Below are 25,487 nucleotides of genomic sequence, written 5' to 3' on the forward strand. Positions count from 1 at the left end.
CAAAAATATAGCCTGAGAATTAGGCTGTGGAGCTGAATTTAGTGATTCCATTTCTAGCCTTTCTAAGTAATTATGTCTGTGACCCTGTTACTCTTTGTTAGGAGCACTGATGATGAGTTCCGTTTAAACTGTACGCACTCCAGCGCTGGGACCGTGTCATATTCTTGTTATACATTTTATGATATTGTAGAAATGCTTTTTTAGTCCTGAGCATGGTGTTCACTTACACAGCTGGAGCCCTTGTTTCACAGTCAGATCCCTCCTGTGGATAGAACCATGGGCAGGGGCTTGGGATATTTGGGGTCAATACCTGACTCAGCTACAGACTTTCTGTGTAACCTTGGGGAAGTTACCTAATATCTCTGTTTCAGTATCCTCGTTCAGAAAGAGGAATACTATTTCCCTACCTCACAGGTGTGTTCCAAAGATAAATTAAATGTTTGCTAGGTGCTCTGATATTATGACGATTGGAGCAATGCCAGTACATAACAGATCTTCTCTCTTCCTTCTCCCTCACAATATCAGTACAAGGCAATTATACTATAAGTGTTTCGGTGACAGATCATTCAAATTTGGTTTTCTGTGCCAAGTAATTCTCTATCATTGCTTATTGAAATGAGCAGAAATTGACTTAATGGCTCATTTTTCTCCTTGTGTCATAATACATACAAATTTGGATGATATTTTTTTCCCCTGAAGATTAAAAAGAAAATTCTCCTTTAACATTTTTATCCTAATGATGATCTTAATTTAATCTACTGCATTTTTCTTTCATGGTTTTGTTTTTAGATCTCATTGCTAATGCTACTAGACAGGTGCTTAATGTAATTATTGGCTTTAAGCAATTACGTAACATGTCCGTGGTTAATGCCAAGGTTTGGATTTAATAATCAATGTGAACAAAAACTGCTAATTACAGAATTGATTCAAAAAGTTTCCTTTTAAATTAAGGGCTACAATAGAAAAACAAACCTTTGCTCTAAATTGCTACCACTTGTAGTTTTGGTACATAGATTTGCTCAGTTGTACTGTCTGATCAAAGTTGGCTTTGGATATGTAAATTTCTTTCAGCTCCTAGACTCCATTAACAGGAGTGAGATCTAAAATAAATGATCTCTCAAGTAAAATGTAATAATCTTGACTTCCTATCTGTAGGAATGCTATTTTGATATTTATGCTTTCAAAAAAATATGGTAGTCCAGTTCTGATTCCATGCTTCAGAACTGACGTGGGCAACTTAGAGTCCAGAGGAGTGCAACAGAAATGTCAGGTTTTCTAGAACTTTTATTATGAGGAAAGGTTACAAATATTGGGCGTGTTGAGCCTTGAGAAGGGGAACCTGATAAGTCTTCAAATATATTAAAGGCTGTTTTAAAGAGGATTGTTATCACTTGTTCTGTATCTCCTGAAAATAGGACAAGAAGTAACAAACTTAATCTGGAGCAAGGGAGATTTAGGTTAGATCAGTGGTTTTCAACCTTTTTTATTTGATTTTAATTTTGAATGCAGGTGTGGACCCTTTCGGGAAATCTTAGAGGTAATCTGCAGAGCTCCAGGGGACTGCAGACCACAGGGTTAGATATTAGGAAAAACTTCATAATGGTAGTTAAGCTCTGGAATAGGCTTCCCAGGGAGGTTGTGGGATCACCATCTGTGACAAAGTGGGAATGTTCTTAATGTGTTCTTTGAATACTAGGTGGGGAGTATTGACCTGGGATGGTTGCAGGGGAATTTTGCTGGGACTGTCTGCATTAGGGGATGGGAGACTTCCCTTGAGGGAGGATACCTGAGCATGTAACATGAGACCCCAGGAAGGGGTTGGAGGCCAGGTGACATCTCTGCCTGGGAAACTGGAAAAAGGCTGAGGGAGGGGCCGGGGGAAGGCTGAGTGAGACGACTGGAGGGAGTTTCAGTTTGGAGCTGGCTGGGAAAATGGAGGGGAGCCCAAATGGGCTCTGGCCTCCTCTTTTTCCCCCCTCCCCCCATAGAACCTAATTGAGGGGGGGTCCTGTTGTCTGTACCTGCAAGACCTGTTTTGCTGGCTGGCTGAGAGTCATGGTGAATCGCAGAAAGCCAGGGGTGTAGGGCCTTGTCTCCCCCCACACTCTGTAACTCCATTACTGAAAGTTTAAGAACAGATTGGACAAACACCTGTCAGGGATGGTCTAGGTTTACTTGATCCTGCCTCTGAGGAAGGGGTTAGATTTGATGACTTATTGGGTCCCTTCCGGCCTTGCATTTCTATGATTCTACAATGCTTGAGAATTAAGAGGTTGTCTTTCTGAAGCACAAGAGATAGCATGTAGGTTAGCTCTCCAGTTATGTGTATGCATCTTCTTTCTGTGAGGATAACCTGGCTGTATAGTACACAAATTTCATGTTTAATAAAGTTGCATTTCAGAATGTGCTAAAGTAATTTTCTCATTATTATTATTAGAAAATAGTATTTGTGTGGCTGATAGGCTTAGTTTTGGTTTGCTCCAAACACTTTTTGTTTACCTCAGGTCTTTAGAATCCAAACAGTATTACAGTTAACATAAAATGCTGAAAAAAAGCAAGCCGAAACAATTTGTTTGCGTAATTCTGGCAGCTAAGAGGGAGACTGCCATTAATGGAACTGCAGGCCTCTGTGAAGTCTCTCTCTCTCTGATAGTTTTCAGAAATCATTGTTCGCAGATAAGAAATTAACCTTTTATGCAGAAGGTGTTATCTTCTCTGAGAACAAATTGGTTAACATTGGATAAGAATTTCTGTTGCACAGTAAATGTCATAAAGGAATGTTTTATGACATCATCATCAAAAAAAATCTGGGTATTTGACATTACTAGCACAGTGGATTTTTTTTTAAATGGCTATTTGAGGGAACTGCAATCATCACCTACTCTTTGCCTGGAAAAAATTGGAAGGACACTAATACAATATTTGGTAATCTGTTATTCCAATAAATATTCTAAAAGCAGTTGTTGAACTGTTCAGTAAGGAATCCCAAATCCTCTTTATGTAACTCTACTCCAGCACTAACCAACATGTGGAATGCTTTTTGTAAGAACAGTAAGTAACTGAGAAGCCTTGGTTTTATCTACGCATCTTTGTCACTTACCACTATGGTTTATACATGATGTTAGGAGTAAGGCTCACTCATTTTGGATAGACTTTGGATTAACTTCCAATGTCGAGCATATTTTTGATCTGTGGGTGAAGCTAAATGATCTAACGAGGAAGGCTCATGATCTAATGAGGTAGGTAGATATGTAAAAACATGCTCCTTTTGAATGTGCTGTGGGAGTATTTATTTGTAGCTTTTTTTATTATGGTCAAATGCCATATTCCATTTGTATGGACTAATTCTGCTAGTTATTATATCACCAGCTTGGTTTTATTAAGTATTAATACTACCATATCTGTACTTGCATAGGGTGCTGTCTGTCAACTGAGTTTTCATCAGGGATAAGTAGGCACTTTCCATGGCATATGCTACCAAGTAGTTTAATTTGCTTTAGTAGCACCAGTATTTATCAAGTGCATGTACTTAGTAGCAGCAACCTGCGAAACATTCATGATTCTTTGAATATTGGTGTGCTTCCTTTCTGAAGCTGCATTGACTAGAGGGGAACAGGTCTGCTGTTACCTGCAGGAGAAGGCAGCTGGTACACAGTACAAGGACAGACACAAAATAGAGCATATTATTGGATACCTATCATATGCATGTATGTGATTATCATGAATTACTGTATTAGAAATCTATTTTTTTTAAAAGTAGGAAAATTGGGTAAAATGTGTAACTCTTGCTCCTGATTGAGATAAAACATTTTGATACCAGTTGTATTTTTAATCTGTTTCAGGGGTTCTCAACCCATTTATCATTGTGGGCTCATATGCAGCTCTCTGTGTGTTATGTGGGCTGCATCCACACAATATATATACTACCTGTATGGCCATGAGGATGTCACATGGGCTGCAGCTGTGAGGTGATGTGACCCACAGGCCAGGGGTTGAGAATCACAGATTTATTTGCTCATTGCATCCATCCTGTGGCATCCAATTCCTTCCCCAGTAAATCTGATACTTTGTTTGGGGTGGGAGGGCGGGGACTCATCTATGCATAGTAAATTCTGAGAGAATCTGTCTTCATAGAGCTTTGTGAGAGGAGGCTGTGTATTCTGGCCCTATAGCACACATCAGTATTTTTTACCCATTCTTTGTTCTTTTGCAGTTGACTATAAAGATATTCTAAAAACTAATAACTAAAGGACACATCACTTTTGATAGGCTAAGATTTGTACCAGAAATGGGCAGGCGTGTTGTGCTGTGTGGTCTTCTAAGCTTGCTGTGGTCTGTTTCTAAGCTTTGTTCTTAGCCAATGGGGGTGTGGGTAGGTTAAGTTGAAACATATGTGAATCAAGAGATCTAGCTATATTTTCCAATTGTCTAAATTTATAATCTGTTCCTTATTATGAAATAAGAGTAGACAGTAATTCTGCTGTTGTGGGATTGATTCTGAACAGCTGTCCACACCATTGCACTGTAAAAACTGAAAGAATACATCTCCCAGGATTACATGTTACATACTTTTCCTTTAGCTTCCATTGCATTATGATTGAACAAGTACCGGTAATAGGAGGGCAAAAGATACTTTTTAAGTTTACCTTCAATTTTCTTTTTTTCATGCTTTTCAGGAAATTTTTTTTTAAATCTAGCTCTACTCACCTTGATTGTATTTGAAAGACTAATATAATATTTGTAAGCATGCATGCTGAAATCTATGAATAAGCATGAAACTTGATTATATTTAATAGTTGCAGAATGAAATCTGTTTTTTCTGCTATAGTATATAAACTGCATTACCTCGCATGATATTCATGAAAAGTTACCAGCCTAGGCAGCGCAAAAAACAAAACAAAAAAAATCTGCTGATCTACCCTCATGATGACAGCAAGGAAGAAACTTTATTCTTTTTCACCAAAGCTTGTAAACTTTTGCTATACTTATATATTGTTTGGGACAGCAAAACCATGTTATTTGCATAAAGAAGGACACATACAGATTAATCCAAAATTTTGGGCAGGTTATACTGTTCCCCTTCTAAAACTGCTGCAAGCTCATTTAATGTGAAAACTAAAGAAAGAAAGAGAGCCAATAAGCAGCCCAGACCGACTCCCATAATAATGGACATAGCTCAACTTTTCACCTTAACTGATCATATCTTTAACTCTGGCCACTTTTTGGCTATGGAGGGCTCTCAAAAGAGAGAGTAACTTAAAAACTATGTATAGCTTAACAAATTTATCCCAGAGACTCACTCTCTTAATGGAATCAAAATCTGATTTCAGATCAACAAAGGCTGTATAAAACTTCCCTTCTTGGAGGAACAAAGTTTATAAATTGGGGAAGAGAGGGCAAAAAACTGTTGGTAGAGCCGTCCTTCTTGAAATCAGCTTGTTCCTAAACAAATAAATTATAACTCTTTCCAGTCCTCTAATCCCAACAGGAAATACTTGGTATGGATATTAAAAACCATGTCTAAAAGGCTAATAGGTCAATAATTGCTAGGGTCATTTGTCACCCGGGGGGGAGGGAGACAATCCCTACATATTTTTATTAGTAAATAATTTTGCTAACACAGGGCCCAGTCAAACAGTATAGTCCTTGTAGACTTCTGCTGGGATAAAATCCTCCCCTTTATTACATTGGTTTTATCAAAATTCTGACTTCCATGGTGGAGACTGTAGGCCATCCTGGATAAGGATAGCAGGTGAGGTCCATTAAGGTAGACCAAACCAAAGAGTTAATAGATGGATTGTCATTGTACAAGGCAAAAGAAAGTCTCTCCAAAGCGTGTCTGGGGTAAGAGCGTCAATTGTTACGTTAATCTTGTGGTAGACCAGGGGTCAGCAACCTTTCAGAAGTAGCGTGCCGAGTCTTCGTTTATTCACTTTAATTTAAGATTTCATGTACCAATAGTACATTTTAAACCTTTTTAGAAGGTCTCTTTCTATAAGTCTATAATATATAACTAAACTATTGTTGTAAGTAAATAAGGTTTCAGAATGTTTAAGAAGCTTCATTTAAAATTAAATTTAAAATGCAGAGCCCCCCAGACTGGTGGCCAGGATCTGGGCAGTGTGAGTGCCACTGAAAATCAGCTCGCGTGCTGCCTTCGACACCTGTGCCATAGGTTGCCTACCCCTGTGGTAGACCACTGCTACCATCATCCAAAATAAAGGAGATTTTTGTTTGTGGCAGTGCATTCAAATTTCTTCCAAAGGACCTTTTGGTAATCCAACTTTTTCTTATTCAGCGTTTTTATAGTCGTTTCTAGGGATAACTAATATCTTGATAGAATAAGAGGAACTATTATTTCTCAGAGCTCTTGCAATAATCTGAAAATGTTTTTTATAAACTGAAGCAATCCAAGTCACGACGGATTCTCTTATCTTCTAAAGGATACAAAAAATCTTTTAAATGGTCGAGTCATCCTATAATTTAACAGTCTCAGTTTGTGTGTGCTTGTGCTCGAAAATTAAGGTCCAAAAAGCTTATTCTTCAAAACTTAACAAATCACTGGGTACGAGCTTCTCTCTGACTTGAGGCTTTACTACTATCTAGTGCTTTTCATTAGATCTCAAATCGCTTGCCAATCTTTAATATATTTATCCACAGCACCTCTGCAAAGTTGGCAAATGTTAGAAACCCTATTTTTACGGATAGATTAATTCCCTAAGTGACTTGCCAATGGTGATATAAGAAGTCTTTTGGTGGAGTAGGAAACTGAACTTGGGTCTCCCAAGTCGTAGGCTTATGCCCTAATCACTGTACCAAATAACAGATTCCACTTAATATACTTGAGTTTACACTTTGAAAATCAGGAGTAAAACACAATCTATCAAAATCCCTTTGGAAAATGTGGTTTAAGGGCAGAAATCCACCTCCAGGTATTAATGATCATTGTCTGTAAAAGCCACTATAAAGCTAGAGAAACAAGATCACCTTAAAATAGAAACTGCAATATAGTCAAACACATTGCCCCATCTAGAAGATGAGTAAAAAAATGACCCTCCAGAACTTTGCCATCTCTACCATTCAAAGTCTCCAACCAAAATCTATTTAAAATTACAGAAGATTTACAACCTAGAGTATTTCTTACCTTGTCCTTAGCATGTCCAGGGGAAATGAAGATCACACCCTGTTAAATGAGGTAGCGGGAAACTAAACAATTCCTTATCCCCAGGACTTGGTTGGTCATAAAAATTTCCCAGAAGAGCAAAGATTGATGATGAAAACTTTTCCGTAAGCAAGTCAATGAGAGATTCAAGCCCTGCTCAGAAAGACACACTATAGAAAGGGAAGTTTGAAGGGGCATATGTATCTTCAGGGCTAATGGAGTACATTTATTTGGGAAAATAATACTAGAGACTTGAAAATAGGGATTGCCTGGTGTTATTAACTAGTTGTAACATTTAACTTAGAGATGAGCAGGGCAAGACGATTTGCAGGTTTACCCATCTTTGCATGCTTAACATCCTCTTCAGAATTCAAATACAGATTAAAGCCTGGTAAATCAGACTCATATTTAGAAATCCAGTTTCTTGGAGGAACACTAAATCAAATGGAGATAAATAGTTACTGAAATCCAAATCCTGGGAGTTACTTTTAAGGTGAGCCGTATTCCATACACAGCTTTGATAAATGTTTTGGTGGAATCCCTGTCAGGTCCATCTAGTCAATCCCCTTCCCTTTCTAGGGTCTCGGTTGAAAAATTGTTATGAAAAACTGCAGCACTGGTTTTGTGATTAGGCCTAAATGTCCGAGGATAGTGATCGTCAACTCTCCTGGATGGTGCATAGAACTTGAGTAAATGGGTCTGAGGTTGGGCAGTTTTGTTTCACCCAAGTAACAGGTTATAGTCCAACAGGATTTGCTTGATGGCCTGGTAACTCTTTTTTGTTTGTTAAAAGGAACAAAGATTCTTTCCAGCTGCATTTCATAGGCTTTTTCCCTTTGATCTTTTAAATCTCAATATCGCTATAATTAAGGAGAGGTTTCACATGACAGATTTTTCTTAGCTATCCACTGAAACTGGTGCTATGCAAGACATTTAAATTACAACCACTAACTTTCAGTTTTGGAAAGTTGAGCCTAAGACAAATAATAATATAGAAGTAAAACTTTCTTTATATATTTATTTCTCTTTATTACCAGAAAATCATTTAGAGAAACTATGCCGTACAATTTCCCATTAAGTAACATATGCATTCTGAATAGATCAGGCTGAATGACTTTTAAGTGAATATTTTGTAAATCCATTGATTAAATCCAGTGCCTTTCCTGTGGCATGAGGCTGAAATTTCAAACTGGAGATAGTGTTTTCTGTATAAATGCTTATCTAGCTCTTAAAAAATTCTGCAAATATCAGCTTGGGACTTTACCTAAATGAAAGACATTTCTTTTCCTGTGCCGTACTGCCATGGCTGAGATCAGTGGAAAATGAGTAAATATTGTCCAGCGTGCCTACCGCTATTGTGGAAAGGTACTATTTTTTTTTCTGTTTTTTGTTTTTGTTTTTTTTTAAAGTGAACTGAAAGCAGTATTTTAAAAAGTAGATAATGGATTCTTCACTGTGGCAAAATACTATTTCTAAACAGACAGCAGCATACTAAGGAGGCTGCAGTCCAATGAGTAGAGCAAATAATTAACAGCTACACCATTCCTGGGTTCTAATTACACTTCTGCCTCGATATAACACTGTCCTTGGGAGCCAAAAAATCTTAGTGTTATAGGTGAAACCATGTTATACTGAACTTGCTTTGATCCACCGGAGTGCGCAGCCCTGCCCCCTCCTCCCCCCCGGAGCACTGCTTTACTGCGTTATATCCAAATTCATGTTATATCGGGTGGTGGTATATTGAGGTAACGGTGTACTTCTGATTCACTCTGACTTTGTACAGTTTCCTTGAGTGGCAGCGCACTTAACGAGGGAGGAAAAGGTAATCAGAAGACCGTACTGAAAGCTAGAAGCTTTCACTGAAATTTCATATATAAATGTGAACAAAACAAGGATGTAGATGGACATAAAATAAACTTAAGTCTCTCTCCTGTTTTTCACTAGCTTGAACAGATGGAACTTGAAGTTCGTGAAATCCCCGCCCAAAGCCGAGGAATGTATAGCAGTAGAATGAGGAGCTACAAACAAGAAATGGGAAAAATTGAAGCAGATTTCGTGAGTATATTTACATATGATAAAGAATGGCATTTAAGAAGAAACTTACTTTAGTGTAATTGTGTTTCAGAATGAAGTAATCACTTGCTTCCATTTCCCCAACTTTCTCCAATCAACTCCACATGGGCAGACTTTGGGGGAGAGAATAGTCTTAATTCATGCAAGGGTGGAAAGAGCTCTTCTCTTCCTGTCCACAAATGCAATCATATCTGCGCAGAGTTCTTATGTGGGGAAAAACCTCCCTAATCGTTTGCTAGTCTGCAGTCCCAGTTAAACTCTGCAGACTACTTGCACCTACCATTGTGTGTCCCCCGCCCCTTCTTCCGCCCCCCATCTCTCTCTGTCGACACTCTTCTAGCCCTGTTTCTTGGCAAGAACTCAGTAGCAGACCATTGTACTTATACTATGAGAAGTCACTTAATTTTACAGGGTATTATAAACTTATGAGTCTAGTACGAAGTACCACGTTTATAAGTTACCAGTTATAAACTACACTTTTCAAATGAAATGAATCCCAAGTTCACTTCATTACTCAATATCCATGATTTCTTTTCCTTTATGTTTGGCTACTCATTGGCTATTTTGCAAATCAGTTATTCTCAGTGGATCTTTCAGGTACCAAATGCAAACTAGCATGGTTCTCCTGTCTGGGTGCTTGTATTATAGCCTGCAAGCCACCGGTCCTGTTTCTTTTGACTTTAAAATAGCGAATTGATTTGTTGTACACACAAAATTGCTTCTAAAAGGGCTGGCTGAATACTTCAAATCCATCAGCTATTTCTTTCTGGGTGTAAGTAGTACATGTGACACTATAGGGTAAGCAGCTTAATGCTCCATTGCATCCTGAGGGTTGGGCACCAGGCTGACAAACAGTGCTATCTGTAGTTGGGGAGTGAACTTTACTATATAGGTTCAGAACCCCCTATGTCTCCATGGAAACTCCTGGCCCCTTTCTTACCCCCTGCCATGCTCTAAACAGCTAAGAGAAGGGAGATTAGCCATGTCACCTTCACAGGGAGAAACTGGAATTGGGTAGGAGATGAGGGCCCAGTGAGAACAGACTGGGATCTGTATAGTGATGAAACAGGGTTGCTTGCGGGAAGAGAAGGAATAAGAGGGGCCTATGACTGAGCAATAGAAAATAAGTGATGGAAGAGCCTTGGATGGGGATGAGGGAATGCAAAAAGCACAGAGAGAGAAGAAAAGAGGGAATAGATCAAAGTGATGGAAAAAAACAAGCAAGATATTTACCAGAAAAATGGAGGAAAAGAGTAAAGGATGGAAAAGAGAATGAAAAAAGCAATAGTTATGATTAGTAGTATGTTATGAGAGTCGAATGGTTCAGTTCACTGACGCCACTGTAGCTAAGGTGACAAAAGCGTTTGCGTTCTAATACTTGTTTTCAGACACTGATAATTTTCACAAGTTTTTGCTTACCAGGCTGAGATTCTTTCAGGCTTGCTCTTTACCCAAAGGTGAAGTTTCTGGGAAAGCTGACGTAACGGTGGTTTAGCAGTGCGTTCAAGCAGACAAGGGAGGAAAATATGGCATAAACTCTCTTGGCTTTTTGAGCTGCTCTAATAGTATAGTGAGTGGGGGAAAGCAGCTGAAAATTTTCATTGAAATGTAAAAGCCTTTTGAATACTCTTGTGAAAATCATCTTGACTGAGTTGTGATCTGTTGGTTGTAAGCAAAGAGTTTACAGCCTAATAGGAGCACTAGATGACAGCTGGAAAATGTGATGGTAAGTACGTGCCTTCTGAAACAAATGCACTTTTACTGCAGTTGAGGGTAAGTTTCTAATTGGGAATGCTGCATTTTATGAGCAGGATTTTCTTAGTCTCACTTCTCAAGGTTTGCTGCTCTTCCAAAAGATGCATGCACGTGTGAGCTGGCAGATTTAGACATCGTTCTTTATAAGTGGAATTGGAAACTCAACCTGGATCCCATTTACGTTGGCTACTCCTACTCTTCTTTACTGTGTGAAGGAAAGTGAAGCTGTAAGTGAGCATTTATCAATCAGCAGAATACTGGGGCTTGAGCCTAGTACTTCATTTTGGGACTAAACAAGAGGTGGGCAACTACGGCCTGCGGGACCATCCTGCCCGACCCTTGAGCTCCAGATTGAGGCAGCTAGCCCCAGCCCCTCCCCCACTGTCCCTCCTCCCCTAGAGCCTCAGCTCACCAGCAGCGCTCTGGGTGGTGGGACTGCGCGCTCCTACAGGGCAGCGCGGCAATGTGTCTGGCACTGGCTGGGTGGCGTGGCTGCCAAACATGCTGCTTTAAGTGGCATGGTAAGAGGGTGAAGAGCTGGGGAGTTAGATAAGGGGCAGGGGGTTCTGGGGGGAGTCAGGGGAAAGGGAGCAGAGGGCAGTTGGATGGGGCAGAGGTTCTGGTGGGGGGCAGTCAGGGGACGGGGAACAGGAGGGATTGGATAGGTGTGGAAGTCTCAGGGGGCCTCTCAGGGGATGAGGATGTGGCTAGAGGTTGGGGCAGTCAGGGAACAGGAAGTGGGGGGGGTTGGATAGTGGGGTGGGGTTCCAGGGGAGTGGTTAGGGTTGGGGGGGGCCTCAGGAGGGGGCAGTCAGGGGACAAGGAGCGGGGAGGTTGGATGGGTTGGAGGTTCTGAGGGGGGCAGTCAGAGGGTGGGAAGTAGGAGAGGTCGGATTTGGGGTGGGGACCAGGCTGTTTCGCGAGGCACAGCCTTCCCTACCTGGCTCTCCATACAGTTTGGCAACCCTGATGTGGCCCTCATGCCAAAAAGTTTGCCCACCCCTGAACTAAACGCAGGGGCTTAGAAGATTTTGTCTTTTTTTTTTTTTTTTTTTTTTTTTTTTTTTTTTTTTACCTGAGAGGACTTTGGTTTAATCAGTTCTCTTCTATGTTTTGAAACGTAATGATTATAACTGTGGATGGCCCTCTCTTGGCCACTTACCTATGTAATTTAAGTAGAAGAATGTGAAAGCTGATTTAAGACTAATACTGTCTCTTCAAAGTGAATTGCATAAAGCATCTGGATCAGCACTTCTCTCAAACTTTAAAATGAATGACATAACTGGGACTGCAAGTTTAATTTTATACACATTGTAATAAAAAAAAATCTATTCTGTCAAGTTTTTTGTATGTCTGACAGAGTCCTGAAGACTTACCTCAGCTCAAGCAGTTATTGAAACCAACGTTTCGGCAATATTCTTAAAACTTAAGAGCAGGATGGATTAATTCTGCAGATGGTTAGATCCTTTATTTGTAAAGGAGAGGGCGTTTAGGTTGAGTGATGGCAGACTGGTTCCAGATGGGAAGTCCACTTGCATTTAGGTTGTGCTGGCCAAAGTGGCGAGAGACTGGGTTGACATTGGACTGTGAATGGTTCCTTTACCTCATTGTATGACATTGTCATATAGTCATTGGGCATCTTGATGATTGGACGATACTTCTTGTAGACATTCGTAAATGTTCTACACTTGCTAAGTCTTGAAGTATATTTTGAAATTATATGAATCTGCAGTGCAGTCACACTCTGAAAGATGACTCTAAAAACGGCCTTGCAGGGTTTTGTTAATTGTCCCTCTGTAACAGGGTGCTGGCCTAAGAGGCAATGAACCAGAACCTGCTAGTGCAGCTCCCATCAAGGGGAACTGATTGGAGCTGGCAAGGTGCGGCTCATTAAAGGAGCTGAAGAATAATCCCCCGTGAACCTGCTGGGGAGAAGGCCTATAAAGCTCGCAGGAAGGAAGTGGAAAGGGGGGGAACGGAGGAGTAAGGAGTGAGGAACTGCTGCTCCTAGCTAGCAACAGGAACTGGCTGTCCCCTGGGTGGCTACCTAACTCCTATTGAATTGTACAGAGTTGCATATAGATGGGAACGAACACAGGGAAATAAAAGGACACTGGGTTTTGCAAAGTAAGAGGTCTCCGGCTGATTTGTACCGCGAGCGATGAAGTTCTCGTCTACAGCCTCGTAAGCTAACTTCCAGATATAGGTGGGGTTTTTTCTTGGTGTCAGCCTTGCTAGCTCAAGCTGAGCTTTCAGAATCTGACTGTTCTTTCCCACACGTCATTGCTGTAAAGATCATGCAATTGGAACTAATCTTCCATACACATCTGTGCAGTTTTAAGTTCAGATTATGCCCCTAGCAATCCCTGTGCAACTTCATAGTTTTCAGTAGGATTGCACAGGTGTAACTGATAGCTCTGTAATTGGAATAAATGGTGCCCAAGAAGGAATAGCATCTAACTCACTCACTCTTGGCTGCGTTGGCTCTGCAGGTCTAATGAAATTTAAAAAGAGTAACTTATTTTTGTCATTAAAGTAAGCAGATTCCATGGGACTCTGACTAGATACAGGGCAGATGCAGATGGTACTGTCTTTTATTAGTCACATCTCACCGTGTAAGAAATTCCAGCCATTGAGGGTCTGATTCCGATACCATGACTCGGGTTGTACAGCAGCTTATTCCTAAGGAACCCCTTAATTTCAAGTAAGTTCCTTACTTGTGTAGTAGGTTACTATTCATCATGAACGAGGACATGAGAAGCTGGCCCATAAAAGGTCAAGCTCTATTAAAGTTTTGTACTAAAAATACCATCAGTAAACTCTTACATAGCCCTTTTATGCGGGTACAAGTAATGTAGGTAAACTTAAGTTTTAATAGCTCTTTTTAAAAATGAAATACACCCTAGTGAGTATCAGCTAGGAGTGAGCCTTTACTGCTGTTGAATCCAGAATCTGGTAATGCTAAAGGTAATATAAAATGTCACTACTTGTTTATGTTGCGGAATGTGCTTGCAGTTTATGTATGCCATGGTAAGGGCTCTATCTTGTGGCTAAATGTGGAGTTGCATACTGCTTGTTTTTGCTTGGCAGAAAATCTCTTAACTAAAGCCCTAGGGCCATCTCTTAAAGGAACACTCAATTTGAAATCCACTCACTTATAAGGGGCTTCAGTTACTATACCTGCCTCGCAGTCCCTCCACCACTGTCTGTTTTACAGTTGCATTTGTAAATGTTTTTTCTTCCCTGGATGCTGTGTGAAGGACCCACCTGAATAGTGACAACAGACTATGACGGACTTCGCTATCGAATGCTCAAAAGTCTAAAAGTGAAAACATGTTTTTTTGTCATCTTTTGGTTATAGTGATCTTAGATAGTAATACTTCAGAGAAAAATAGAGCATGCTTAATTAAAAAAAACAAACACTTTTCTCTGTTTGACAATATCCCTTTAAACACTGATGTTTTATAGAACCGGATGGCACAGGTAATGGAATATTGAGCTTTCTCGTCTGAATCCATTCTAAATTGGTGTTGGACACAAGTTGTACTTCAGAATTAGCACTAACTGAAAATTATTTATTATTAATTTATTTGTATTATTATAAAGCCTAGCAGCCCCCATCATAGACCGGGACCCCATTGTGCTAGGTGTGGTTGCAAACCAAAACAAAAACTCTTTCTCCCAAAGAGTGTACAATAGTGGACAAAAGAGAGCAGATACATACAGACAGACAGGGAAGTACAAGCAAACAATGAGATAATATTGGTTCACCATGCTAGGTTGTGGCTCATGTTCTAGCAAACAAATATCCATGTTACAGAAATGAATACCAAATAACCATTACTCAAAACTGTGATTGATAGATCTGGGTAAAACTGCCAGCATGCATTCCAAAGAACTGCAGACATAGGAGCTGTTGTTCATCTACCATTATGCCCTCTGGATTGGATTGAGACAAAACTTTAATGGACAAAACTTTGGACTATTGCCTCTAATGTTGTATCTTGTCTGTGGGTAAAAAGAGCAGGGTCATGAATGTTGATTTCAGCACGTTCCAAAGGTTAACTTAAATATTTTTTTCCTCCACCCTAGGAAGTCTGTATGTGCATGTTATGTAACTTTTATTTTTTCTTACTCTCCACATTGCCTTCACACGTGCATTTTACAATACTGGCTGCATGTACTGTGGAGAATTTTTCTCACTAGAAAAAACTTTCCTTCTACTTGTAGTGCCAAAGTTGAGCTAGCCATCCCAAACTGTTCCATGGCTGTTGTCGCCTTCATGAAATAAATATAGCAGATCTCCTTGCTAAATGAAAGAATCCATTCCCATTCTGCACCAAATAATATGCAGAGCTGCAAGATACCTAACTGAGAGGCACTTTAACTGGAAGTTTAATGGACACTATTATACATAAAGAACACTTCTCTGTAGGAATATAAATAGTTGTAAGTGCCAGCTGTCCCAAAACTGGGTGTTTGTGTAAATAAAAAAACCCTACAACGAGTTTACACAGATGAAGAGGGCACATAAGCTACATTTTTGTCTAGACTAATAAGCTAATTTTCTTGTGTGCTCATAATCTACTTGTTCATCCCATCTTACACATTCAAAGTACTGTGGAAGCATTCCAGTCCATTTGTTTCTCAGTGTTTTTACTGATCATCACCTGTATAATATTAAAACATATATACTGTAGCTGATTGTTCCCACAGCACCCTTCATATGTCACTTGCTATCTTGACTTAGATTATGAGCTCTTCGGGACAGGGACTCAATTTGTATGTTTCTGTAGTGTGCCTAGTGCAATGGGGCCTTGACCCTGGTGGAAACTTCTGTACTGTAACAAAAATCTAAAGTACAAAAAAATCAGTACATGAAACAATCATTCCTTTAACACTCCATAACTATTGCCAAAATAAAAACTACAATAGAACACTTTGAATATCAAATAGGAAACTTAAATGGAAGATATGGTGAGAAGAAAGTAGCACTGTGGACAAATACATTGTGCAAGGATTTTAACAGTTACAGTAGAAGAACTATTTTTGAAGTTCTAGCACTATTGTAGCATAGTTGCATTTCAGCCAATAGCTTGATTTTTTTTCAAACTTGTAACTGGGGGGAAGTCTTTCCAATTGTGATGATTATTACAAAAACAACTCCTATCAGTAAGCTTTAAAAATACTTAGGAAGGTTGTCAGTGAGGCCACATTGAGGAGGGTTATGTCAGCTGGAGTTAGCTTTTTGTCATGTGACTTTAGTAATAAAGTACCATTTGAATCCAAAAACATTGACTTGGACCATGGTAATAAGTACACTTGTCAAATCCTGAGTTATCAAATACCACTTTCATGCTCCCACCCCTTCTTCTAGTCCACTCTTGTCCACCCTTACTGCCATCTATACTACTATTTGGAGATAAAAGAACACTTGCTAACCAGATTAGGTAGTGCCAGATATGTGTGAACCTAAATCCCTTTTCACTTTCTGGTCTAATTAAAATATCTAGGCTAACTCTTCTGCACCACATTGTTTCTGCTACATCATGTTTTCAATTTATTTCTAAAAGAGCAAGGCAGTGTTTTCTCTTGCGTATTTACAAATTGTGTTTTGAGCAGATGTGTATAACATGCAGCTTGGAGCTGAATCTACTTTTAAAAAAGAATTAGACTTAAGTCCCATCTACAGTAGGAAACGGACTCATTACAAACAGTTGTTTGACATTTCTTCAATTTAAATTTTGTTCACGCTAGTAAGAGAACTGTTTTCTGCACAGGTTCAGGGGAGAATAGGTTTCCCTGAACTTGTGCTGAAAGCAGTTTTACTGTTAGCATGGACACAATGAAGCTGATCTGACAAATTTCAATCTCTCTTCTGAAACTGATTTTTTCCATTGCATGGTGGCAATTAAACCATTTTCGAGCCTTAGTTCAGAGGAGCATATTACATTGAAACATCTGTACTGGGTTCGTTTCTTACTATAAAAAGGTCTTGTTGCATGTCACCTATCTTCAATCATTGTCAAATACACTTTCCTTGGGGAGAAGAGAAGTTTATTTAATCACTTTAAAGCTGTGGATGAAACTGGACTATTGACAGGTTTTTACTTACAAAATGAGTTCGACTAAAGGTGAAAGAAGGCCAAGTGGATTTATTACTGTGTTTGTGCATGTAAGGGTCTCTCCACCCTCTGATCACTTCTGCTCATGTAAAAGGTTGAGAGTGCCTCTGCTGTAGCACTGTATGCTCAACAAGTGCCCTGTTTGGAAGGAACAGAAAATGGCTTTTCTCTTTATAACCATCCTCTGCAAAAATCTTCTGCAGGAGCCATGTTGCTAGTTGGGGCCAGGAGCTGTGGTGGGATCGTTGGGTACTGCATACTCTCCAGATAAGTGAAATTGTGTGGCCTTTCCTCTCTCTGTACTTAGTCCCTCCTCCTCCCCAAAATACTCCCCCTTACAGATACGCAGTCAGGAATATTCAAGAACCTCATGAGGTTTTTCCATACCTGTGTCCTCCTTTCAGGGTCTCTCTTGTGGGAGGAGACTGGCCATGAATTCCCATTCAGTAAATTATATCAGCTTTAATATCAATTAATTAGATATGACACAGAGGGGTTGTGAGAAAGGGGAAGGAGATGCAAAAGATTACTCTAGCATTACCCAAGCCCCAGACTGAATTTCTAAAGGGGAGGCTAAGCCATAGAGTAATCAGTAGTAAAGCCTTAGGTACCTCTAGGGATCTGGAAAATTCACTCCTCTCTGCTTGCACCTTGAGAAAATTTATGGCATGGGTGTGTGAGTGAATGAGACTATTAGAGCGGCTGGATGGAATTGTTTCTCCATGAAACTTACTAGTGATGAATCCCTCTTCTTAGAGAGAAGTGTGAAAAAGAAGAGTTAATATGCTTCATTGATGATTAGTCTCAGGGGTTATGATCATCTGAATTGCGATTCCTTAGGGACAAGTTCAGTGAAACAGCATTTATTTTTTGGTTTATAAGCTTTAGGTATTATTTACAAAGATTTCTTCTGTGCATGATCAGTAAGCTAAGTCCAGTAATATGATTCCTAACAGGGGTGATGGGGAGGGTTGGGGAGGAGGGGGACAAGTAAAAGGGAAAGTAGAGAACTGGGGTTATTGTTAATTTGCTTAAGGAATATTAATGCTCTCAACTAATTTCACCTTGATATTCTTGTACAATTCTTAATAAGGCTATTCAAAGATGTACAGAAATTTTCACCATGCCAACATGCAGGCATCTTGTTCTGGAAGAACCATCTCTAGATACTTCAGTTTCCATGACATTATCATTTTTCAGTCTTGGAGGGTGTCAACAACTGTAATGCCAGTGTGGCGATGGTGATAATGAGTTGAGTAAACCCCTGCCCCTCAGCAACTGGACTGACCCATTTATTTCATACAAACCTTCCTTCAGATATTGACTGAGGGATCCTGGTGGCCTGTCTTGAATTTGAACTAGTGATCTAGAGATAAAAGGCATTGGGTCCCCTGAAACATCCAGTGCATTCCAGTTCTCTTTCATTGCACCCACAGAAAAGGTACTGTACCAGAGTAGGCTTAAAATCACTCAATTTTAGCATAAATTCACTTGCAATGTATCACTTATGCCATTTAGTGGAAAATCAATATGATGGTAATTAGGACTCTAGTGCAGAAGCAGTGTTGATTTCTGTCACCTGTCAATCTGCTCTATTACTCAATGTATAAAGATGCCTGGATGTTGGCAATGACCAGACTTTCCTTCTCACCATTCTACATTTTTGTTTCCCTATCTGTGCATAACAGTATGTGTTAAATCTTCCTTTGCTCAGCAAAGCTTCAAATCTTTTGCTTGCTCTTGTTTGTTCGTTCACATTGGCAGAAACAGCATCCAATCTAATTAATGTACTTCTAACCACCCACAAAGGTAACTTCATATAGAGGAAGTGTGATTCTGGTAGAGGAATGTGACTATAAAACTGACTTCATGACTTTAATATTTTATTCTCTCTCAGCGATTCCTTATCTATGTCAAATGATACTCTTCTACCTGGCAGCTCCAAAAAGAATCAAGTTGTTTTCATTCTGCCTCTGATATCATCACCAGTAATAAAGATTCCATAGTTGGAACTCAGCTGTCAGTTTTGATGATGCATGAGGCAGAACAGAATCTAGCTTACTCTCCCATAGTCACATGGGCTCCCTGATACTAATAAAAGTAGAAACTTTTTTATTTTTGTCTCCAAAATGAATACATATGACTTCAGAAAATGCCAGGAGCTGGCAAATTGAGCAAGAAATATAATTTTTTACATAGTCACTTCTCTGATTATATTCACAATGTTTAAAATTCCTGAACAGGTTATAGACTCATAGACTCTAGGACTGGAAGGGACCTCGAGAGGTCATCGAGTCCAGTCCCCTGCCCTCATGACAGGACCAAATACTGTCTAGACCATCCCTAATAGACATTTATCTAACCTACTCTTAAATATCTCCAGAGATGGAGATTCCACAACTTCCCTAGGCAATCTATTCCAGTGTTTAACTACCCTGACAGTTAGGAACTTTTTCCTAATGTCCAACCTAAATCTCCCTTGCTGCAGTTTAAGCCCGTTGCTTCTTGTTCTGTCATTGGAGGCTACGGTGAATAAGTTTTCTCCCTCCTCCTGATGACACCCTTTTAAATACCTGAAAACTGCTGTCATGTCCCCTCTCAGTCTTCTCTTTTCCAAACTAAACAAACCCACTTGTTTCAGCCTTCCTTCATAGGTCATGTTCTCAAGACCTTTAATCATTCTTGTTGCTCTTCTCTGGACCCTCTCCAATTTCTCCACATCTTTCTTGAAATGCGGCGCCCAGAACTGGACACAATACTCCAGTTGAAGCCTAACCAGCGCAGAGTAAAGCGGAAGAATGACTTCTCGTGTCTTGTTTACAACACACCTGTTAATGCATCCCAGAATCACGTTTGCTTTTTTTGCAACAGTATCACACTGTTGACTCATATTAAGCTTGTGGTCCACTATGACCCCTAGATCTCTTTCTGCCATACTCCTTCCTAGACAGTCTCTTCCCATTCTGTATGTGTGAAACTGATCGTTCCTTCCTAAGTGGAGCACTTTGAATTTATCTTTATTGAACTTCATCCTGTTTACCTCAGACCATTTCTCCAATTTGTCCAGATCATTTTGAATTTTGACCCTGTCCTCCAAAGCAGTTGCAATCCCTCCCAGTTTGGTATCATCTGCAAACTTAATAAGCATGCTTTCTATGCCAACATCTAAATCGTTGATGAAGATATTGAACAGAGCCGGTCCCAAAACAGACCCCTGCGGAACTCCACTTGTTGTTATACCTTTCCAGCAGGATTGGGAGCCATTAATAACTACTCTCTGAGTACGGTTATCCAGCCAGTTATGCACCCACCTTATAGTAGCCCCATCTAAATTGTACTTTCCTAGTTTATCTATAAGAATATCATGTGAGACCGTATCAAATGCCTTACTAAAGTCTAAGTATATCACATCCACCGCTTCTCCCTTATCCGCAAGGCTCGTTATCCTATCAAAGAATGCTATCAGATTAGTTTGACACGATTTGTTCTTTACAAATCCATGCTGGCTATTCCCTATCACCTTACCATCTTCCAAGTGTTTGCAGATGATTTCTTTAATTACTTGCTCCATTATCTTCCCTGGCACAGAAGTTAAACTAACTGGTCTGTAGTTTCCTGGGTTGTTTTTATTTCCCTTTTTATAGATGGGCACTATATTTGCCCTTTTCCAGTCTTCTGGAATCTCCCCCGTCTCCCATGATTTCCCAAAGATAATAGCTAGAGGCTCAGATATCTCCTTTATTAACTCCTTGAGTATTCTAGGATGCATTTCATCAGGCCCTGGTGACTTGCAGGCATCTAACTTTTCTAAGTGATTTTTTACTTGCTCTTTTTTTATTTTATCTTCTAAACCTACCCTCTTCCCGTAAGCATTCACTATATTAGACATTCCTTCAGACTTGTCAGTGAAAACCGAAACAAAGAAGTCATTAAGCATCTCTGCCATTTCCAAGTCTCCCGTTACTGTTTCCCCCTCCTCACTGAGCAGTGGGCCTACCCTGTCCTTGGTCTTCCTCTTGCTTCTAATGTATTGATAAAAAGTCTTCTTGTTTCCCTTTATTCCCATAGCTAGTTTGAGCTCATTTTGTGCCTTTGCCTTTCTAATCTTGCCTCTGCATTCGTGTGTTATTTGCCTATATTCGTCCTTTGTAATCTGACCTAGTTTCCATTTTTTTATATGATGCCTTTTTATTTTGTAGGTCACGCAAGATCTTGTAGTTAAGCCAAGGTGGTCTTTTGCCACGTTTTCTCTTTCCTAACCATCGGAATAGCTTGCTTTTGGGCCCTTAATAGCGTCCCTTTGAAAAACTGCCAACTTTCCTCAGTTGTTTTTCCCCTCAGTCTTAATTCCCATGGGACCTTGCCTATCAGCTCTCTGAGCTTACCAAAATCCACCTTCTTGAAATCCATTGTCTGTATTTTGCTGTACTCCCTTCTACCCTTCCTTAGAATTGCATGATTTCGTGATCACTTTCACCCAAGCTTCCTTCTACTTTCAAATTCTCAACGAGTTCCTCCCTATTTGTTAAAATCAAGTCTAGAACAGCTTCCCCCCAGTAGCTTTTTCAACTTTCTGAAATAAAAAGTTGTCTGCAATGCAGTCCGGGAACTTATTGGATAGTCTGTGCCCCGCGGTGTTATTTTCCCAACATATATCTGGATAGTTGAAGTCCCCCATCACCACCAATCTTGGGCTTTGGATGATTTTGTTAGTTGTTTGAAAAAAGCTTCATCCACCTCTTCCACCTGATTAGGTGGCCTGTAGTAGACTCCCAGCACAACATCACCCGTGTTTTTACCCCTTTTATTTATTTACCCCTTCATTTGTGTTTGGCTACAGAATAAGGAGAGACCTGAGCTACTGATAATGTTTTGACATTAGAAGGATTAATTATAGAGCTTTTTAAACTTCTTTTTTAGTTTGTTCAGACACTGACACTAGATGGCACTGTTTGTTTGCAAAGCAAGTCTTTTTTTTTTTTTTTTCCTTTCCTTTTTTCTGTTTGGTAGTAACTGAAATTACTGTTTCATGAATAAAATATTTCTAATGGGATTTGCATTTCTATATTGGCTGAAGATACTGTGTTGTATGTTTTATTAACCAGCCCAGTGCAACTGTCAGCCTGTTAAAGAGATCCAATGGACCCTGTTTAGCTAAATAAACTAAATAAGTCCAATTCGTCAAATTGTGTTCCTGGCTGTTTATTTTCCATTCTTTTGATGTACAGTTTATTTTAAGTTAAAGTTGCGTAGATTTAAAAATTAATGGGGAAAGTAGAGTTTAGTGTTTGGAACATGGAAAGACTAATTGCTGTGGTCCAAAATAGCTTTGCTTTTAAGGTGAAGTTGCTCTTTGGCAAATGGTCAACTTTTTATTGATGACTGATTAATTGCCCCATGCCAAAAATTGTTTTGATAAATAAATGATATCTGTTTGTTGAAGTCTATGTGGCTTTCATTAAACAAAACTTTAAATAGGAGCATAATTTTTTTTAGGAAGTAACTATCATACATAAACAAATACACAAGCAATTTTATTGCAAAATGTGGGGAGGGGATCAGTATTCATATTTTAAGGAGATATATTTTCTCTATTACTGAAATAACTATTGCATGATAGTAGTCATTTTGTAAAGTAAATAATACTCTGACACTACGAAAATGCTGTCAGGCTAATTCTTTATATTGTATGTTGTGGTGGGGATACTCAGTAGCAGTACTGAAAATCTTTGTTCTTTCTACTCTACTATTTCAGAGCTGTTTTACTTAGCTTGTTTTTACAGCAGAATTTTGCTATAGATTCGAGTAAGGTGAACTATGTATTTGTGCTAAAGCTGTTAGCATGTGGGGAACTATTCTATGAAACCTCTTTAAAGGTTGTTGTCAAAAAGCAAATATATTTCTACTTTTGTTAGCATGAGAAGGGGGAGGAATGGTGGTGAGTGGTAGCTATTTTCCTTTCTGGTGATTTCCCAAACTCTGTTTTTGAGATGTTCTGTATTAACTTTTGCTTGTTTTCCAGGAGATTGAACTTGCACAGTATCATGTATTGCATAGTTTTACTTCTGTATTCTTGTGTTACCAAAAAACGGAACACTGGATTTTAATACAACAAAAACCACATTTCAGTCAAATTGCTTTTTTTAGTTTTCCAGATAAGTCCACGATATAATGGACTAAATAAAAGCCTTTGCTAGGAACTAAATTGTATGCCTAAACTTTGTGGTGGTAAAGTTTGTCAACAGAAATCACATGATCAGTGAATTCTGCTGTCTCTCTTTTTTCACTACTATACTGGAATATTGTCAAAATTGCTATTCACTTTAAGGGGAAATTTTACAGATATTTTTAGAAAAGCTATCAATATTGAGTGAAATACTATTTTTCTATACAGATGAATTCCTGAAATAAGTTTTTGAGACAAATGTAAGTCTAAGTCATTCTATTTAATTGCTAAAACATACAAGTGTCAACTTGTTATCCCTGTGATGTAGCCAGCTGATTATGTGTACAGCACTGATATGCCATAAATGGCACAGAAGTAGAGGGTACTTTCTGCTATATTTCAGCGTTACATAATCTAGTAGACTAAATGATGTGGACAATGCCTTGAAATGGACATGTGTTTTTATTCATGTGGGAATATGTCCTTGCTTTTCAGAACAAGGTTGGTGAGGGCAAATGGATTAGACTAGTTTTTCTCTTGGTGATTATTCCTGAATCTTTTTTTTTTTTTTTGGGGGGGTGGGGGAGGGGGAGACATTAAAGGGATTGAATACCTCTACTCCGCATTTGCAATTTAGCATGTAGTACCTGTCCTTATCGATCAGAGTCCCACTGTGCTAGGTGCTGGAAACAAAAACACATAACAAAATTATGGGCCCAGCCCCATGGAGCTTACAGTCTTACATTGACTTGCAATGTGCACAGAGGTGGAGAATAACTGGCTACTTCAAGGAAATTCAACATCAAAAATACATATGCTGTGTATTTTGCTTACCTGGAAACTTAACTTTTGTGTATGTTGATAACAAGCAGACCAATAGACTTGGGCCTCTTTAATCCTTCATCTCCATTTTATGTTTGGTATCAGGGTAGCCATGCTGTGAAAATTAGGGGCGTTCTAGCACTTGACAATCCTTGTGGTGGCCTCACTCATAAACAAGGGGATGCTCAATACAAAAAAAAAAAAATAGGAAGGGCAGAAGAGTAAAAGCAGACATTGAACAGGAGTATGCCCTTTCTCCACTGTAGATTAACAGATCAAATCCAGACAGAGTTGGCTGAGGATGAAAGCTGTTTCCATCTGATGGTTATTAATGCCCGATGTGAAATGAAGTTGGTGGCCTCAGTCCACTTCCCAGTGGACAGGTGTTTGCATCACATAGACAATCTGGCCTACTAGTCCGAGCAGGAGTTGGGTCTAGTGGGCAGAGCAGGCGTCCAGGTTGGGGAACGAAGCCAAGGGGCAGCACCAGAGCCAACTGCCAATTGCCAGAGTTGGAACCAGAAATCAAAGCTGCAGATCAGAGCTGAGATCAGATACCAAATGCTGGATCCAAGGGTCAAGCCAAAGTCAGGGTCGGAATTTGGAGGTCAGGGTTGGAATCAGGGCTGGTAACTAATGACTGGAAGCAAGGCTTAAGGGCAGGAGCTGGAGGAGAGGCAAGGATCAAGCATTCAGCATGAACATGATGGGAACAGGAAAGAAGATAGGAGTAGAGCAGGAATAAGAAATGGCTGAGTCGAGGAGACAGGTATGAGTAAGATCCAACTCAGCCACAACAGGAAATCACCATGTTGCTCAGACAAACTTCCTGTGCCACCTCCTGGCTTAAGAAGTGTAATTGGACCAGTTGATGGAGCTCAGTGTTCCTCCAATCAGGGGTCCCATTGGTGGTACCTTGGCTGAGGCTGTAGTCCTTCTAGTGCTCAGACCACCAGGGTTTAGCAGACACAGAGTGGAGGCCAGGATGTAGTGGCTGTCTGGGAACTCCAAGGTCTGGGTTCAAGACCCAAGACATCGCACTCTGCTACAGCAACTTGACCAAGTAGGACACTGCATTACTCGCTCACTCCAGCATTGGTATTTTTTGGTCAGAGTAGAAACACATTAGCTAGGCTGTAGGGGAAGGTTCTGTTCAGCTGCTACACCTATTCTGTAGGGAGCCCAGTACAAAGCCTATTAAAGTCAAAGAAGACAGATTCCTATTGTTTTCAGGTGGGCGTTGATCATACTCTACATAAATAGAAAACTACAGTATCTAAGGCTGTCTATATAGCACCTATCAGACACATCAATTCACATGCACAAACCTTTGTTTGTTTAAATCAAGTATTTATGTGTGACCTTCAACAGCTGTCTAGGATAC

At 39.7% G+C, this 25,487-nt stretch overlaps 1 protein-coding gene across 4 annotated transcripts in view; it reads left to right on the forward strand.

The window, feature by feature from the left end:
- Positions 1–25,487, forward strand: part of VTI1A (vesicle transport through interaction with t-SNAREs 1A) — a 349,350-nt gene that overhangs the window by 14,038 nt on the left and 309,825 nt on the right. For all 4 annotated transcript variants that reach the window (XM_030568804.1, XM_030568805.1, XM_030568806.1 and 1 more), the window contains exon 3: positions 9,107–9,217. In XM_030568804.1, coding sequence (XP_030424664.1) covers positions 9,107–9,217 — 111 coding nt within the window. The remainder of the gene's footprint in view (positions 1–9,106; positions 9,218–25,487) is intronic.

This window comes from Gopherus evgoodei, chromosome 7 (genome assembly GCF_007399415.2).
Source record: "Gopherus evgoodei ecotype Sinaloan lineage chromosome 7, rGopEvg1_v1.p, whole genome shotgun sequence".
NCBI lineage: Eukaryota > Metazoa > Chordata > Testudines > Testudinidae > Gopherus > Gopherus evgoodei.